At 54.7% G+C, this 17,121-nt stretch overlaps 7 protein-coding genes across 7 annotated transcripts; 3 read left to right on the forward strand and 4 right to left on the reverse strand.

The window, feature by feature from the left end:
• Positions 1-64: 64 nt before the first annotated feature.
• Positions 65-3,616, reverse strand: M409DRAFT_69384 (uncharacterized protein; the record flags this gene model as incomplete). Its single annotated transcript, XM_033818268.1, has 2 exons — positions 65-91; positions 245-3,616. 2 exons carry the CDS (start codon positions 3,614-3,616, stop codon positions 65-67), a joined length of 3,399 nt encoding a protein of 1,132 aa, XP_033663069.1.
• Positions 3,617-4,677: 1,061 nt separating this feature from the next.
• M409DRAFT_27560 (glycoside hydrolase family 16 protein) lies at positions 4,678-5,887 on the forward strand (the record flags this gene model as incomplete). The annotated part of the gene is made up of 2 exons (XM_033808620.1): positions 4,678-5,263; positions 5,319-5,887. The coding sequence occupies 2 exons, from the start codon at positions 4,678-4,680 to the stop codon at positions 5,885-5,887; spliced, it is 1,155 nt and encodes a 384-aa protein (XP_033663070.1).
• A 503-nt stretch (positions 5,888-6,390) lies between these two features.
• Positions 6,391-12,074, reverse strand: M409DRAFT_69386 (uncharacterized protein; the record flags this gene model as incomplete). Its single annotated transcript, XM_033818269.1, has 4 exons — positions 6,391-7,763; positions 7,887-8,675; positions 8,838-11,729; positions 11,867-12,074. The coding sequence occupies 4 exons, from the start codon at positions 12,072-12,074 to the stop codon at positions 6,391-6,393; spliced, it is 5,262 nt and encodes a 1,753-aa protein (XP_033663071.1).
• Positions 12,075-12,665: 591 nt separating this feature from the next.
• Positions 12,666-13,500, reverse strand: M409DRAFT_69387 (uncharacterized protein; the record flags this gene model as incomplete). Its single annotated transcript, XM_033818270.1, has 6 exons — positions 12,666-12,797; positions 12,877-12,957; positions 13,012-13,157; positions 13,208-13,224; positions 13,279-13,389; positions 13,442-13,500. The coding sequence occupies 6 exons, from the start codon at positions 13,498-13,500 to the stop codon at positions 12,666-12,668; spliced, it is 546 nt and encodes a 181-aa protein (XP_033663072.1).
• Positions 13,501-13,773: 273 nt separating this feature from the next.
• On the forward strand, positions 13,774-14,068 carry M409DRAFT_27562 (uncharacterized protein; the record flags this gene model as incomplete). Its single annotated transcript, XM_033808621.1, has 2 exons — positions 13,774-13,966; positions 14,028-14,068. The coding sequence occupies 2 exons, from the start codon at positions 13,774-13,776 to the stop codon at positions 14,066-14,068; spliced, it is 234 nt and encodes a 77-aa protein (XP_033663073.1).
• A 238-nt stretch (positions 14,069-14,306) lies between these two features.
• On the forward strand, positions 14,307-15,818 carry M409DRAFT_27563 (uncharacterized protein; the record flags this gene model as incomplete). Its single annotated transcript, XM_033808622.1, has 1 exon — positions 14,307-15,818. One exon carries the CDS (start codon positions 14,307-14,309, stop codon positions 15,816-15,818), a length of 1,512 nt encoding a protein of 503 aa, XP_033663074.1.
• A 341-nt stretch (positions 15,819-16,159) lies between these two features.
• On the reverse strand, positions 16,160-16,779 carry M409DRAFT_27564 (uncharacterized protein; the record flags this gene model as incomplete). The annotated part of the gene is made up of 2 exons (XM_033808623.1): positions 16,160-16,349; positions 16,433-16,779. 2 exons carry the CDS (start codon positions 16,777-16,779, stop codon positions 16,160-16,162), a joined length of 537 nt encoding a protein of 178 aa, XP_033663075.1.
• Between the last annotated feature and the right edge of the window lie 342 nt (positions 16,780-17,121).

Consider the following 17,121-nt stretch of genomic DNA (forward strand, 5'->3'; position numbering starts at 1 on the left):
ACTTGGGTAATTGACACGTTTGAAGATGAGATTTTGTTTTCAGAAGTGGGCCAGTTCCCTTGATTCACGCTCGACACTCGAAGTTTGATTGCTATCGTACATGAGTCCTTCCTCGTCGCCGTTCCAACATGATTACGCTTACTTTTCCCCGTTTCCCCGTCGTTTGCCATTCGTTACTCATACAGTGTCGTGAAAAAGCCATCTAAACATCCGTCCACGCACTTCAATCGACCCGATCCTGCACCGACATGAGGGGCATGCCCTTCTCGATGACGCCCGACAACCTGCCCGTTCCACCTGGCAAGAGCCCGTCATACTCTGACTCCTCCGCTTTCTCCTGGTCCGCCCATCCCTCTCGGAGACCCCAAGCCAGCAGAAGCGCCACGAGCTCACGGTTGGGAATATGCTGCACGATGCGAGCCATGCATCGATCGTTAGTCGTCATCATGGCTGGCGAGAGTGCTGCTTGTCGTTGGCGGAACCAGACGGACAGGTGGTGGTCATCCGTGGCCTGGATGGCGAACTGGTCGAAGGCGTTGTTGTTCGTGAGGCGGACGTAGCCGCATGAGATGAGCTCGATTGTTTGAAGAGTCGTCTCTGGGCGTGGTGGTGGCTGCTCCTCCCAGGGAGCAGGCTGCGGCTTGTAGTCGTCGAAGATGGGACCTGGAGAGATTCTGTTGAGAAGATCTGGCCATGAACCCTCGCGGAGCGCTTCGCTCCAGTGGGTGTTTTGCTGGTTATGGTTGGGGAGATGTGGGAGATGTGGAAGCGGTGGTGGTGGTGGAGGGTTTTGCTGGATGTTGTTGCCCGGATTGGAGCCACCAAACATCGCCTGTAGGTTCATGCCACCAGCGTTGGCGAGCATGCCAGGGTTGTGTTGGTTATGGTGGTGGAACAGCTGGTTTGCGACGTGCTGCTGGAAGTGACCGGCCTGTGGGGCGTTTGCCATGCCGAGTGCGTGCCATGGAAAGGCCATTTGCTGCATCTGCGGTGCATTTTGCGGCACGATTGGAGGTGGGAGGGCCATTGCGTTGTTCTGCTGAACGTTGGCGCCGCCAGGAGCCTGGGCAGCGGCTTGCTGGTTGGGGAAGTTTTGGAAGTTCAACAAGGGCTGATGAACACCAGCAGCCTGCACTGCTGCCATTGCTTGCGCCTGACCGGCCTGCCCTCCGGTGGGGAAGCGAGGATGAGTTGTGATGGAGACCGAGTCGAGTGTCAACTTCTTGAGGCTCTTATTAGAATGATTTCTGACCAGCTCTTCAAGAGCAGGCGGAGTCATCCAGCAGTTGTGAAGCGTCAGCTCTTCAACAAACTTGAAAACCAGGCCGAAGCCTGCTGCTGGTGCAATGCAATGTTCGGGTGCAGTGATTGGGGCGGGGAGCAGATTGTTGTTACGTGCGAAGATGCCCTCGGCGTGCTCGCCACCACCGAACCACCCGATGTTCAACTTGGTAATGGATGGGCGAAGGCAGATGCGGTCTCTCAGAACACTCTTGTGGAAAGAGCGAACAGCCTCAGAGGGGCTCAGTGCACGTGTCTCCGCGAAGCCAGCGTTGTCTTTCTCCACAGTCCTCCAATCTGGCTTGACGTGGATTGTGACGTCCTTGAGATTCGGTAGAGCGTCCCAGAACGACGACCTCCCAAGAATCGGCAGAAAGCTGCTGGAGATCTTGGCGACGTTGAGAGTTCGAACATTGGCGACCACGAGAGGGTTGTCGATGATCGCTAGGATATAGGATTCCAAGAAAGCTCTTTGAGCCCACTCAGTCTCCAAAAGCCACTCCTTCTGCTCCTTCCTCAACTCGGATGGAGCCAATGCACACTTATCCCAAGGTAGACCTGATTCAGTGGGGCTGATGGTTGTAAAGAGTACACCCTCGAGTGCCATTTCCTCTGGAGAGCCACAGGTAGAAGTGGCGGCATTGATATTAGCTGCCGCAACGGTGGGCCACAAACTCGGATCAGCAAACTGAGTATCTTGCAAACCAGGCAGCTCAGGGATTGGCTTGGCAATACTCCTCTTCGCGAGTGTGACCTCTTTCATACTTGAGTTGCCGCCGACTTTGGTATGACAGGCTTGAAGCGCTGCCCAAAAGTCCTTGGTTTCTTGTAGTCCTTCGGGAAGCCGCGCATGCGATTGACCAAATACAGGAGAAGGCCGCTCAAAGATGCGAGCTCGCAGACTCTTGTCTGGCCCATTAAGCCAGCCAAGACCGCTCTCGACAGACAACCCGAGTTCCTGAACCTTGGTCAAGTTGGCAAACGCAGCTTTCATACGGAGCGTCTCATCGGCAGTTCGCTCCAACCCAGCCAAGTTGGCAAAGCGAGTGTACTGTTGTGGCGGCCATTCATAACCTCCATGGTACGATTCGACGAGATCGAGCTCTTTCTTGACAGGAGGCCGAGCGAGCTGGCTTTCGGCAACCTCGAAGCTCATGCCAAATCGCTTGATGTGCGGGCCGAATCCCTGGAAGACACGAAGGCCATGACCACGATAGACCTTTCCCTCTACATCGTTCTTGTCGTTCTGCCACTGCAAGCCAGCGTGCAATGTGTCCAGGCTCACTTCAGGCGCGTCTCGAGCTCGGCCCTTACCCTTGTCCATAGCTTGAGGAGTAGCTTGTGAAGATCTAGTCGATACTTTTGCGTCCTCGTCGATCATGTCGTACAGTTCGGTATTGAACGGCACGACCGAAGCATTGAACAATGTGTCTGAGACCATGTTTTCGAACTCTCGACAGACCAACCTCATGGACTTGACATCCTGCCGATCGAGAAAGTCGGTAATAAGATCGAAGATTTCCTTGGGCAGCTCGTCAAGCGGCCACTTTCTCTTGGGTGGTGTTGGCCTCAGTGATGGATAATCGAGCCGCTCACGGTAGCTTGAAAGGACGGTGAGATTGGTGTCTTTAGTGATGGTTCCACCTCGACCAGCGAGAGGTCCCGCTGGGCACAATGGTAGGTATTTCAGGCAATTTAGCTGCACTGCTTGATCTGAAGTGCTGGTGGTGCTGTTGCAGCTGAATAGCATGGCTGAAGTGCCTGGGAACATATCCGCAGGACGCTTGTTCTTCTCCGTGGGACGATTGCGTGCGAGCGTCAAAGCCTCGCGAATAGCATCACGGTTTTGCTGCGCAGCCTGGGGGTTGTTCTGAGCAAAGGTGCGGATTTCTTGTACGCTCATGTCCAGGATCTCTGAATGCTCATCGTCATCAAGCCAGCTCACAGAAGAATCGGCGTCTTTCTGGACGAGCACATCCCTACCAAACAGATCCTCACCGCGGATTATAGGCTGGTCTGGAGTCAAAGAGGTGCTACGAGCGCTCGAGGCAGCCGGTTTTCCAGGGCCTGCGGACGAAGAGGCTTTCCTCTTAGTCGGCATCCTGGCAGTGACGCTTGGGACGAATTCAGCCGCTTGGGCGCGCAGATTGAATGCTGGTGGGGTTCTACTGCTGCTTGCGCCAGGCTCAAGCGCAAAACGAGGCTGGCGGGGCTGCAGTCGTCTGCGGGGGGCGTTGTGGTGGGAGGGCCACGGGTCAGATGAGTTGTCGTCGTCGTCCAGAGAAGGGTTCTCGGGTACTGAAGAAAGAGGGTTGTTGGTTGGGCGGTTGTCCATCGTCGCCCTTGTCCAGGCGTGTAATTATGAAGCGTCTCGAAGCGTAAGGGTGGTGTTAAGTGTGGTCGTGCAGAGGACCCACCAAACGCGGATTCCGAAGTGAATGGAAGGCGGGTTACTGGCGGCACATGAAGGTCTTGGACCTAGCGAGCGACACGCGTGACTCGCATCCCGTGAAGGCTGCGATGCGACTGCAGTTTGTGAAGGAAGGTGCTGTGGTGAAGCCTGCTCTGGATTGTTTGGTGGTGACGCCTGCAGCAGGTGCGGTTGTTTGCCTCGTCTAACTTTTTGCTAGCGACCAGGGACGTTTCATGGGGAAGGCAGGAAGGTGGCCCGACTCTCACGCACATCTCAAGGCGCACGACGTTCCATCCTCTCTTCACTTCACTTCACTCGCATCCCATTCACATGTCAATTTTCCGCACCTTCCTCCAAGTTCAAGCAGCAACTGCCGTACATGCGTTGTGGATTGTACAGTGGCCCGCGACTCTTGCCGATAAGGACATACTTTCCCACACCTTCCAACTCGAACATATCATTATTAGCAGGGCAATTCGCCTACTCCATTGACATTCAACCCTATGTATCTCAGTACTCGGTGGCGATGAATTAAGGCCAAGGCTGTTTTCGTATCATCAATTCATAAATAGAAACGGCTAGCCGTCAGGGAAGTCGAGCAGCACCGGCGAGCAACACATCAGCAATACGACTACACACCTCTCATCGATCTTATCACTCCTGGCAGCAGCTCAACTGCGAATGGCGCACGCCATATGTGAAAGACTCCACGTGAAGGCTCCACGGAAGGCTGCCGGCCGCTTTCCGGCATGGATGTTCTCCCAGCACAGCGCTCCACTTTACGCGTGGCCGCCACTCGACCACATCCCCAATGCGCGCCTGCTACGATCAGGAAAAGAGTCTCGACGCGCGGACATGCCACTCCCCCAGTGCTCTTGTCGTTTCAGGCAGACACTACTGATAGACTCTTTCCATTCTTCGCCGTTGACAAGTTGAGTGTCTTGATCTTGCTTCCCTTTTCGTTCTTCAAATTTGCACACAAGATGTATCAAAATGTCAACACACGAGAGACGGAGATGATATACAGTCCGACTCATGGGCCTCCACCACCGTACGACAGCATAGACAGCCTGGGAAAGACCGCGCCGAATGGATCGACATGGAATCCCAAGAACTGGTCCAAAGTCACCATACTCTGCGTGATCGCGGCTGTTGTAGTAGTGATCGCAGGTATCATCGTTGGAGCTGTTATTGGGACGAGAGAGAATTCGTACCCTGACTATTCTGCTCTCGCATACACTCTCGAGGATACCTACTCTGGGACCGGCTTCTTCGATAACTTCGATTACTTCACTGGATACGACCCAACTTCAGGATTTGTCCACTACGTCGATTCGGAAGTAGCTGATTCCCAACAATACAACTTAACCTACGCTTCATCCTCGTCTGCGATCCTGAGAGTGGACACAACGGACACGGATGCCAGCACAGGTCGCTACTCAGTCCGCATCACAAGCAAGAAGCAATATAACAGCGGACTCTTCGTTTTCGACATCGTCAACACCCCATATGGCTGCAGCACATGGAACGCCCTCTGGCTCAGCGACCCAAACAACTGGCCAACAAACGGTAAGCATCCACCCCATCCCCACTCAACCCATATCAATCTTAACGAACCCCCCAGGCGAAATCGACATCGTCGAAGCAGTTAATCAAGCCACAAGCGGCAACCAAGCAACCCTGCACACCGCCTCCGACTGCAAAATGAACGTCAAGCGCAAACAAACCGGCACCGTCCTCTCCAAAAACTGCTACAACGGCACCGACAACAACGCCGGCTGCGGCGTCCAAGGCGCCCCCTCCACCTACGGCCAAGCCCTCAACACGGCCGGCGGCGGCATCTACGCCATGGAATGGCGCCCCGAAGGAATCCGCATCTGGTTCTTCCCGCGCGCCTCCATCCCCTCAGACATCCCCACCGACGTCTCCAACACCACCGCCCCGGACCCGAGCACCTGGCCTACCCCCCTTGCAGACTTCCCCAACACCAACTGCGACATCAGCTCGCATTTCCGCAACCAGAGCATCATCGCCAATATTGATTTATGCGGGACGTGGGCGGGCGCCACGAGCGTGTATAGCGATGAGGATCATTGTCCGGGGTTGTGTTCAGATTTTGTGGCGGGTAATAATACGGCGTTTGAGACGGCGGTTTGGCAGTGGAATAGTTGGAGGGTGTATACTGCTGCTTGAGAAGGAGGGGGAGGAGGAGGTGATGGGTGGGTGGATGGATGGATGAATGATGAGGATGACAAAAGCTTTTGTTGGCGTGTGTGGGCATTGGGCATGTATGTGTATGTGTATGTGTTTGTACTTGGAGATAGATAAAGATACCCCCTTGAATGTCAAAGTTATGAAATAGACGGACGGTCTGAATGTGGGACATGCCATTGGCGTGTAGTATCGATATCTGATGAGACGGGTCATGAGGGATTGAGGGGAACATTAACATGTGACAGTCGACGAGTGAGAGTCTACATTGAAGCTGGATGGCTTGATCAAGCACTGCCATGTCTCGTGTATTCAAGTGCCATATTCCAAAACTTGGGTTTGTATACATGCAACAGCATCAAAAACAACAACTAAAACGCTCACAATGCAATCTCCACCCAACCAAGTAGCCTTCTTCCTCTATACATGATGTTTTGTCCGTGTTTCCCAAAAAAGACACCCCTTCCCAAACCCACAAAGCTTTCCTAGTCCCTACAAACCTCCGTCAACATCTCATCCAAAGGCATGAGCTTCACATCCCTGCCAATACTCGGCGACGCCGACCCGGCCATCAACCCAGCGGTTCCCCAGAGCCCTCTACCTTCATCCCAGTGTCTGAACAACATCTTGACATCCCGCGGCACGCCGGAGAATAAGACGGAGCATTTGGGTATGGAGCGGCGGTCTTCTAGCGAGGCTGACATGATGGTGTAGTCAGATGCGAAGAGCAGTGCTTGTCCGAGGAGAGTGTCTCGAATGCGGTCTGGGTGGGATGCGAGCAGGGGGCCGATGAGGATGAAGACTTCGCTGTGCGCGTCTAGGAGGTAGATCCCGTCGACGTCGAGCTGTTCTTGTGTGAATGGAGTGGTTTCTTTGGCTTCGACTTTGACTTCCTCTGCGTCTCTTGCGGGTGAGCGAGCGGGTGAGAGGCTGTTCCAGCTTGGGCGTCTGTTCCATAGGGTCGTGAGGAGGCCGGTTTTGGCTTCAGCTTGCTGGATCCTGAAAAGCCGTGACTTGAACTTGTCGGGCGATGCAGCTTTCGATTGCCAGACGTCGGAGACCTTGGGGACATTCCACTTGGTGGTGTTGGCGCCAAAGACCTTGAGGAAGGATGGGAATTCAACACCTCCATCCACCTCTATAATTTCACCAGTCTCGCTCAAATCCATTGCAGCAAGTCGAGCTGCACTCAGTTCTTCAGCCGAGCAGGAAGAGCCTTTCCAGAGGTAAAGTTTTGTCTGCTGCAGGCTAACAGGATAAGAGACCAAGAAGACGAAGCCAGCACACAGCGAGTCGATCGCAAAGTCCACCTCATCGAAAACAATGTGGCCGAGGTGTTTGCGACCGCATAGCATATACTGCTTGGTTGCGCTATCCCGTCCACCACGGCGAGTCACAAATATGCCGCCCATTGAGTGCAAGAAAGAAGCCGGCTCCATGCCCTGACGCACAAGCTGGACACTGGCAGAGCCATTCTCCTTCGAGAGCTTTTTGCCGGCTGTGTTCGCGGTCTCGACGTTGCTTTCGGAGGCACGCGAACCAGCCCACAAGTAGATCTGCGAAGTTTTGACACCTTTGGGATTGGTGGAAGTGTGCGTGCAGAGGTAGGCCGACTCGTTGTAATGCGTATATTCCTCTTGCGGCGCCAGTGACTTCAGTGCCCCGTCTTGTGCGACTAGTTGCACACTCTTGCGTAAGGTTTTTGATGTCTCAGGCACGGGTTGACTCGGGCTTATCACTGTCTGCGTGTCTATGGCCAGCGGCTCTCGATACTTGGGTATTGTGCCGAACGAAGTCCTGAGCAGGCTGCCCGTGGCAGTGCTGGGCTGATCCGGAATGGGACTGCCATTCGTCAAGCCTTTGCAGGTCGTTAGTCATCAGAGCCATTGGAAGCGCTACGTGACTGCACGGCTCTTCGTCAGAATATGAAGGTCAAGCAAGCAAGGAGAGGATGGGGTTCGCCGCCAGTGTGATTACTGACCTTTATTGGGGGAAGCCTCCGCTAGCTGGCCACTAACCGTCCGCGAGGACTTCGCAGGTTTGGGTGGCAGCCCAGCAGAGGCTGGTGGTGAGGGCTGGTCTCCATTCTTCTCAACAGTGATTCCAAGACCGCTTTTCTTTGGACTCGAAGCAAGCAATCCAGCCGACCTCATGGCAGCTTCCTCGTCTTTCCTTGTTGGTAACTGGATTTGAGAAGGTCCATCGCTCTTAGGAGGAGACGGTCTACGCCCCCATTGGGTAGCCGCTGCCTTGACGGAAGGTATACTATCCCGCGAGTTTTCCTTGTTCTCTTCCGGTTGGGAGCCTTTGGTCGATCTGCGAGGACCAAAGCCCTTGAATGCTGGAACTACACTGGGCGACGCGGTCTCGTTGCTGGACCTCTCCGGGCTGAACGTTCCTCTACCAATCAGAGAAGGACTCTTGGAGGGCGTTGCTGGCTTCTGCAGATCAACAGCTCCGCGAGTGAAGGTCGGCTTCGTAGGAGTACTTGGCTTCTCCTCCTCTTGAAAGTCTTTGTCTGGCTGCGGGCTTTTGCTTAACGATGCCCTCATTATTGATGCTGCAGACCCTTGGAGTGCTGCCGGCTTTGCCTTTGCTTGCGTTGCTTTGGTGTCTTCATCCTTCTCTGGATCAGCGGCTTTCTCGGACTCCTGTCCATATGGGCCAACGCTAATGGGTCGTGGAGTTTTGTTGAGAGATGCCATCATAACAGACGCTGCTGAGCCTGGCAGTGCAGGTGGCTTCGGCTTAGTGGGCGGCACGCTAGCCTCTGCACTCGTCTGCGGCGTTTTGTTTTGGTGATCGCTGCTTGATTCGATCGAGGGAGAACTGTTCAACGACGATCGCATGATTGGAGCTGCGGACTCAACACTCACTGGTTTCGGCATCTGGATCTCAGGTTGAGTCAGGCCGGCATCGTCCGCCTTGGGGCCGTTGTCAGCTGGGGGCGCTGATGAGGGTTCGGGAGTAGAAGTGGTAGCCTTTGTGGCACCTTTGCGTCGCTTTGGGCCCTTCGCGCGGTCTTTTCGAACATCTTGCAGTGGCTCACCAGCTTTGGGAGGCTCGCTTGACGTGGTCTGAGGAACAGATCGGCCTGGCGTCGCTGGACTCTCGGGCCTAGAAGTTCGATTTGAGGGTGGCCCTCGAGCGAGTATGCCAGCAAGTCCAGGATTGAAGCGTGCAGCCAACTTCGACTTCTCAAGACTTGGCTTGGTCTCTGTAGAACTTGATTCGCTGGTTTGTCTACTCAGAGGCTGGAAGGTCGACTCGGCAGTTGCAGGTTCAGGTGTCTGTACAGGTGCAGGTGTCTGTACCGGTATCTGTTCCGGTGTCTGTGCAGGGGCTGGTGTCACTTTCGGCGGCGCTTCAGACACTGATTTCTCCTTCAAGCTCTTGTGTCGTGTGAGAGCTTCAGGGGTCGCTTCTCTGGTCTTCTCAGTGGTCTGTACGCTCCTGGCGCAGTCAGAGCGTCCAAGCAACTCTCGCTTAGCAAGGGCTTCAGGTTTCGAAGGCGCTTGAGGTGCTCCGCTAATCTTCCTCTCGTGCGCCTGACCAGGTAGGTCACGGCCTTCTTCTTTTGCTTTTTGTATGTCACCCTTTTTGGCCAGTAGACTCTCCTTTAGCTCGTCTTTGCGTTCAGTCTTGACAGGTCCTGTCGTATTGGCAAGGCCAGACTTTCCACGCACGATGTTATCCTTAAGCACATCCGGCGCGACGTAGCGTTCCTGTTGGGTCTTCCGCAGGTTGCCAAACTTGGACAAGAATTCAGGCTCATCTTTAGGCTTCGACTCAGGGCGTGGTCGTGACTTCAGCTGGCTGCGGAAGTCTGTAGTCGGCATCTTCGGTGGAGTATCTGGCTTCGCCTTGCTCTTGTTGATGGGTGGTGACTTCAGCGTTGAACTCCGACTGCGTCTGCCAGTCTTAGGGGTAGTAGGTTCAGCACTTGGAAGAGGCGGCGACTTGACAGACTGGGTCTCCGGCTCAGGCTTTGGAAGACTCGCTGGCTTCTCTGCGACAGCAGGTGGCGGCGACTTCGCTGATTCCACTGGTATGTCAGGCAGCTGTGTTGACGTCTGAGTGAGTCCTTTTTTCGGCTCCAAGTCGATAGGATCGCCCAAGGGTTTCGGGGGAGAGGCAGCTGTCTCTTCTGGCTTACTTGCAGGCGGCGAAGGGTTGGCTGGCGACGTCGTAAACTTGTCTGCTAACCGTAGAGGCTTAAGTTTGTTCGTGGGAGTAGTTGTTTGCGACAGATCCTTAGACTCTGAACGTTTCAGGACACTCTGGCCAAACGGCGTGGTCTTAGTGGGGGATCCGGGCCTTGAGCCTTCGTCTCCCACGGTCTTCTGCGCTTCAGCAGCATATAGCGTGGAATCAGTGCTTGCACGCTGCGCCTTCGCCTTCGCCAGATCCGCCATCCAGCTGGGTTGACTGTTCCTTGAGGGTGCAGGCTTTGGAGATTCAGGCCGAGAAATCGAGCTCTCCAGCCAACTGGACTTGTTCGGACTCCATCGTTTCGAAGGACTCCCAGGAGACTGTGGGACGCTTGGGCCGTCATCGTTGGCGCTGTAATTGGATGCCACGGATTTGCTCCTGCTGTGGTGAGGCAACGCAGGCTTAACGAATTTCTCATCATCTTGCGCGGTATTCAGGTGCAGGCCACCCAAGCCATTACTTGAGCTGGTAGGCCTTGATGAGCTCTCTGTCTTCGATTCGCGGTTTGTCGATGTCGGCTCAAGTTTAGGCATGCTATGCGATCCTTGCAGTCCACCCAACCCGCTTCGTGCACTTGCCACAGAGTTCTGCCTGCTAAGACTGGCACCGGGTTGTGCACTCCAGCGTTTGTTATGACTGTCCGATCGCTTCATCATCGCGCTCTGCACAAAACCACCAACTCCTTTCGTGGGCGATGCGGGTCTGTCACCGACGTTTGTCAATCGTGCCTGAGAGCTCGACATGGTCAAAGTCCGCGCAACGCTGCCAGAGTCGCCGCTCGCAATTGAAGCTTGATCGAAACTCGGCGAGGCTCGTTGCTGGTCTTCATCCTCCGCCAAGAGTGACTTTAGATCCGGTTTTCTGCTCGAAGTAGAGGTTGCAGAATCCCTGCTGCTGCTATTCGAGAACGTGCTCTCACGTATTGAGGATCCTCTCGTGAAGAGGTCAGACCTCGCATCCGACATTGGTGGGCTGCCCAAGCTTTCAGGATCTGCTGATGATTCTCTTGACATTCCTGGAAGGCCTCTTCTCCCTGACATGACATTCTCACTCGAAGGCGCCTCGTCCTTGCTCTTTCTATATGCAGCAGACCCAATGCCACGATCCGCCGTTTGCTTGAACCACGAGGGGTCGCGAGCGCCCAGTGATGCTGCGATTTGATCTCGGCTCGGCTCAGGTTCGTCAGTCCGCTCCTGGACAGGCTTACTACCAGTGAGCACCATCGATGAAGGCCGGCTTCCACCGAGTTTCGAGCCCGGTCGCGGACGCTGCTGCCATGAGAGTGTGCCTGATCGCGCCAGATTGGAGGCGCTGGGGGTAGAGGCCGAAGCTGAGTCTCTGTTTGATGCTGCAGAGGTTGTAGACGTTGTGCTGGATCGCTTTATTGACCCAAAGCCCTTGAAGTCTGGTACATCTCGTCCTTCTGGAGCAACCGACTTTTCAGGCTCTGGGGCTGAGTTGCGGCCATTGGCCTCGGCGGAGGAAGAGGGAGGGGTCATGGTCACTGGCGGCGATGCGTGTAGGCTGGCATTGGTGGTGGTGCGGGACAGTGGGCGGGCTGCGGGCGAAGCAGGTGTTTGTTGTTTATCGGGCGAGATGGATCGTGCTCGTTCTGGTCACTGGTCAGCCCTTGCGCGCGCGTTGGCGGAGAGTCGGTGGCTTTGTGTAGCAGAGAGAGGTCAACACAGCAACCACCTCCGACACACACACCACAGCTCCAGCCGACTTTGACATGATCACACGACTCACCCAGTCTCCGCGCCGCCCGTTGTTCGCGTCCCTTCTGCACTTCTTCTTCCAGCTTCCGCACTCTCTCCTGGTCCTCACGATCGCGCTTCTCCGACAGCTCTCGGACGCTTTTGAGAAAAGCAGCGGGGTCGAGGTCGCTCTCGCTCACGGGATCACGCTGTGGCGGTGGCCGCGAGGAGCCATCGGATGGCGGGTGGGTGTTGTCCATAACAACAAGTGCAACATGGACGAAACTAAAGGGAAGGAGACAGGGATGGCAGACCTGCGACGTGAGCAACAGACCGGGGTCGCTCAGGGCTGTGGAAGCTTAATAGAGTGAGTGCACGACGACGGGTGCGGATATAATAAGATTCAGATGAAGCGAAGATGAACTACACGTCGATTGTCAGATCCCTTTACTCTACGCGTGCGTGCGCGGCTCCTGGTCTGCTCTGATTGCCCGTTGTTGCCGGCCTGGAATGCAGCGTCTCTGCCATCATCAAACAGTCTCCGGCCCTTCTGCTGCGGCCGCTGCTGCTTCCTGATGCAGGCCGTGCAGCAGCTTGTTGTTGTTTCTGCCGCCATTATTGACCCCGTGCTGCCTCTGAAACTGACAGAAGCTTCCCTTCCCACTAATCGTGTGCGCAACCGGATTGCCCATGCGATGATGGCGTGCGTCGCCGTGTCGTAGTTACGCGGTACGCCGTTACACCACGCTAGCCAGAACAGTCCTGAGTGCCTGCCAAGGCGTGAGATCTGGGAGATCGAGTCGAACTCAATTGTCGCCCTGTCAAAGGGCTGGAGGGGAAATCATGGAGCATCAGTATAGGAACAGGCGATCTTTCGCGTCCTGAACGACCCATTGAAGGCCTTCCTCAAGATTGAGACCGGTCATCGCAGAGCATGGCAAGATATGCCATTTGTGCGTTCGGATGCTGTCCAGTTGCAATCCCTGAACAGTGCTTAAGTAAGAGTGCATGATCCAAATTTGGTACGGGCCGGAGGAGCGGCAGGCCGATGTTTTCACTCACCTCGCGTATGTCGTCCTCACTCATGCATCCGGATACATCGCTCTTGTTCTTGAAGACGAGGAGGGACGCACCCATGAGACGCTGGAGCATGTCAGTGAAAGCTGATTGGAGAGGAGAAAATGAGGGAGACGATACTTCCTGCACCAGGAGTCCTTTCAACTCCTGACGACAGTCGTCCAGACGCTCTCGATCGGTGGAGTCGACCACCCAGATGAGCGTGTCTGTCTTCTCAAAGTAGTTCTTCCAGTACGTGCGGAGCGTCTTCTGGCCGCCGACATCCCCTTGGAACGGATCAGCAGATAGCTAGAAATGGCGGAGGGGAAGCACGAACAGATATTCAGTTTGTATCTTCCAATTCATTCATTAGCACAAGCTCAAGAACGGCTCTTATGAGCAACCCACCCTTCATAATCGATTGTCTTGATGATGAAACCCAGTGTTGGGCTGACTTCGTTGACATCTTCCTTCATGATTCTTTTGACGATCGTGGTCTTGCCAGCGTTGTCCAGACCCCTTCACATGAAAATCAGCTCTCACCCTCGCGGTTGGTCAGGCTGCCACTCACAACATCAAGATTCGCATCTCTTTGTCCTTCAAGCGCGCTTTCCTTAAAATCGACAGCATTTTGCAATTTTGTTGTTGTTGGTGAGAAGAGAGAAAAGCAAGACGGAAGCAAAACTGATCACTTCACTTCACGAACCGGTCACGTGCAACCGACCCCTATCGCACGTGGAGAGCATTCAGATCACAACTCGGTCGCGAACACTCCCGAGGTCACAACGACGTCAACCACACACTCTGTTGACCTGAACGACCTCAACAACTTCGAAAAAAAAACCAACACCTGTGACCATCGACGTCCTTCACTCCAAGAAGATCCAACACCAACCCGAGTCAATGCCACGTGAGAGAGGAAAGAGAGGCGCCTTGCTCTCCTTCACGACACTCGTCCTCGGTGTCGTCTACTTCCTGTGGAAAGTCTCCAATCAAGAGCGAGACAAGAAGTCCAAGAAGCACAGCGCCAAGTGGCGAGCGTACGAAGCCGAGCAGGCGAAGAAGGGGAAGAAGAAGCCGCCACGGAGAGAGCGCAGTATGTTTTCTAACACGTCTTACTTGAATATCACATGTACTGACCAGACGTGCGTCTCCAGAGCGAGGACCGCACTTCATCCTCAAGCCACAATACCAGTGATTGACTCATCATGGCATTCACCTCATCCGGAAGGAACACCTTCCTCGAAATTTATGGGGAAAGGGCTGCGGGTGCCACGTGCACGTCACGGGCTGCTGCTGCAAACAAGCCGCCCGCATCTCAACCACGCACAATAGCAAACACCGCGCTATTGTCGAGCGGTGGCGACACAAAAACCGAGCGACCTTGCGCTTTGACTCCGCACTACACCAGCACTGACCCTACAACACTCGACATCATGGCAGACCACGCTCTTCCACCGCACAAGAAACCACCCCGCGCAAATCGCTGGCCAACGAAAGCAGATTTTCCAAAGCCGGATCCTAACCGCTGGAAGGGCAGCTGGGATGCGCATGACAGTGCGCATTGGGATAGCGACAAGAAGGATGAATGGGACAGCGACAAGAATGATGACGGCTGGGGCGATCAAGGCGCCAAGCTGACCGACTGGGACGGCGGGTGGGCGCCACCTCCGGTGGATTGGGAATTCCGATCAGCTTTCAGACCTGGGCAATCGGAAGAACAGGTGCAGAGATGGCTAGACAACAGCGAAAAGGCACTTACTGGCACTCTCCTGAAGCGTGAAGCCTCCACCAGCACGACCGAATTCGATGGAGCTACCTACGCATTCGTCAAACCACAAGATTCGCAGGAGATCAAACAGATGGGCGACATGATACCCCGATACTGGATCCCCTCTACTTTTGGAAGACAAGACCCGCAGACCTTCTGGGAAGAGCTGGTGCGCTCCAACGCACCCGAGCCCCTTGACGACAAAGATCTACAAGGCGTCAGACCTTGGTGGGAGCTTCTCTCGCAAGGTCAAGAATTCCTTCCAGAGGTTTCTCATCCCGACATTGCAGGAATTGACCCAGATGAGAGTTTTGAAGAGCGACTGGCACGCGAGCACGATCAAGGCGGCCACAAGCATGTCGAGAACAGACGAAACTACTTACTCGCAACCAAGCAAGCGGATCGGGAGAAGAAGGAGCGCCAGAAGCAGCGGACGAAGAAGCTGTTGACGAAGCAGTGCAACAGCGACCGCGCTCGGGACAACAAGAAGCTTCGTCCTCGCCAGGAAAAGCTATTCATCCGATCCGCCCGACCAGAAGACTTCATCGCCATCAAGAACATCCTCAACTACCACATCTGCGATAATTGGGCGACATCCGAGAGTGAGGAACAGACGACGGACGACATCGCCCAGCGATACGGCGAGCTCGTTTACTCAAAGATGCCGTTCCTCGTCGCGTGTGAAAAGGGCGCAGTCCTCAAAGGACGCAGACACAAGAACCGGGCTCCTGACGATGACATCGTACTTCCCGACACTGTCCTCGGCTTTGCATACGCAGACGACTACAACGACATGAAAGGCATGTATCGCTACACCGCCCAGATCGAAGTCTACACAGACAACAGGCATTACCTGAAGGGCATTGCGAGCTGCCTCATGGACAAGATGCTGGCAATGCTCGATCCGGACTATCTCGAGCGTGGTGGATACGAGGTTCGTGGCGACGAGCTCGAAGGCAAGGAACCCAAGAGACTCATCAAGAACATCCTCATTCACTGTCCGTTTGAGAAGCCAGAGCGCCTCGAGTGGATGACCCGTTGGATGTCGAGCATGAATTTCGCAAAGGTCGGGCATTTGGATGGGATTGGCACGAAGTTGGGCAGAGCTGTCGGTCTGGCTATCTTTCAGCGTGGGACGGGTGCTCAGCTGAACCATGCGAATCCGACGCCAGTCTGATGAAGTATGAAGGAATGAGAGCAGCAAAGCGTGAGGTTGATTGTATGACATAACGGATGGTTCTTTACTCGACGATGGAGACGAAGAAGGGAGCTGATGTCTTTCTGTAAGACTAGAAAAAAGGGTTCCTCAAGTCTGTACTCTAGCAACCCGAGTCTAGGGTAATGCAATGGAATCGATCACCAGAAACCACACCCCTTTCTCCATTCCACCGCCCAAAAGCCCTCTCAAAAACCTCATGTACTTTTGCTAGGTGCCGTATAAGACCACCATTCCTCGAATCGAACCGCCTCAACATCCACCCACCCACCCTTCCCTCCGCCCGTCCATCATCTCCTCAATCAAGCCTTCGCACCACTAGTCGCAACCCTCAACCTCGAAACCCTCACAAACCTCCCCAAAGCCTGAATCTCCGTAAAGCACATATAACTGCTCAACTCCCCCACCCAGCTATACGTCGTCAGATCCCCTCCCTCCTTATCGTCCTCATCCCCAACTTCCGCGAAAGGCTGCGTGGCGTCGCACTTGCCCCTACATCACACCACCACAGTAAGCATATAACCATAATCTTCAAGTAGGAATCTCGCAAGGCAGGGACGTAAAGGTAAACTCACTGCATCAACAAACACTCAAACCCCTCCCCGGGGAGGAAACTCTCCGTCAGACCCGCGTAGCCCTTGAGGTCGATGCATTGGTTGACGGGCCAGGTGGCATTGGTGCATTCGCCTTTGAAGGACGGGGCGGTGCAGAGTTGGACGGTGGCGGAGGGGAGGTTGGTGTTGCTGGAGTTGGACTGGCGTTTCTCGAAGGTCATGGGTGAGGAGAGGAATTCTTCTAAGGAGGGTGGTGGTGTCGCGTCGCGGGGGGTTGTGGTTTCGGTGTCGGTGGGGAGGGCGGTGGTTAGGAGGAGGAGGAGGAGGAGGAGGAGGAGGGAGGTGAGGAGGGCTGTGAGGATGAACATTTTGGTTGGTGGTTGTGTGTTTTCGCCTTGTTTGTGGTGAGATGTTGCTTGTAGGCGGCTGATTGTTTAGGTGTGCTGCTGGAAAGGTGTTCGTGTGTTTTGCCTATGATATCACGGAGCGAGAGGCGCGTGTTTCAGGGGGCGACAAACGAGGTGTGGAAGGAAAGAGCAAGCAAGGTCGGAGAAATGAGGAATGTGCAAGAAACTCTTACTTCATCTCGTGAAGACTGGAAGCGAGTCACATCTGACTTCCATCACTTACTTCTATGAGCGAAAATTTGTTTGCTTGTGATATTGTGGCGTGGCTTCACTTACCCAGCAAGTGTAACTAGCATCTCCTGA

This window comes from Zasmidium cellare, assembly GCF_010093935.1.
Source record: "Zasmidium cellare ATCC 36951 unplaced genomic scaffold M409scaffold_37, whole genome shotgun sequence".
Taxonomy (NCBI): domain Eukaryota; kingdom Fungi; phylum Ascomycota; class Dothideomycetes; order Mycosphaerellales; family Mycosphaerellaceae; genus Zasmidium; species Zasmidium cellare.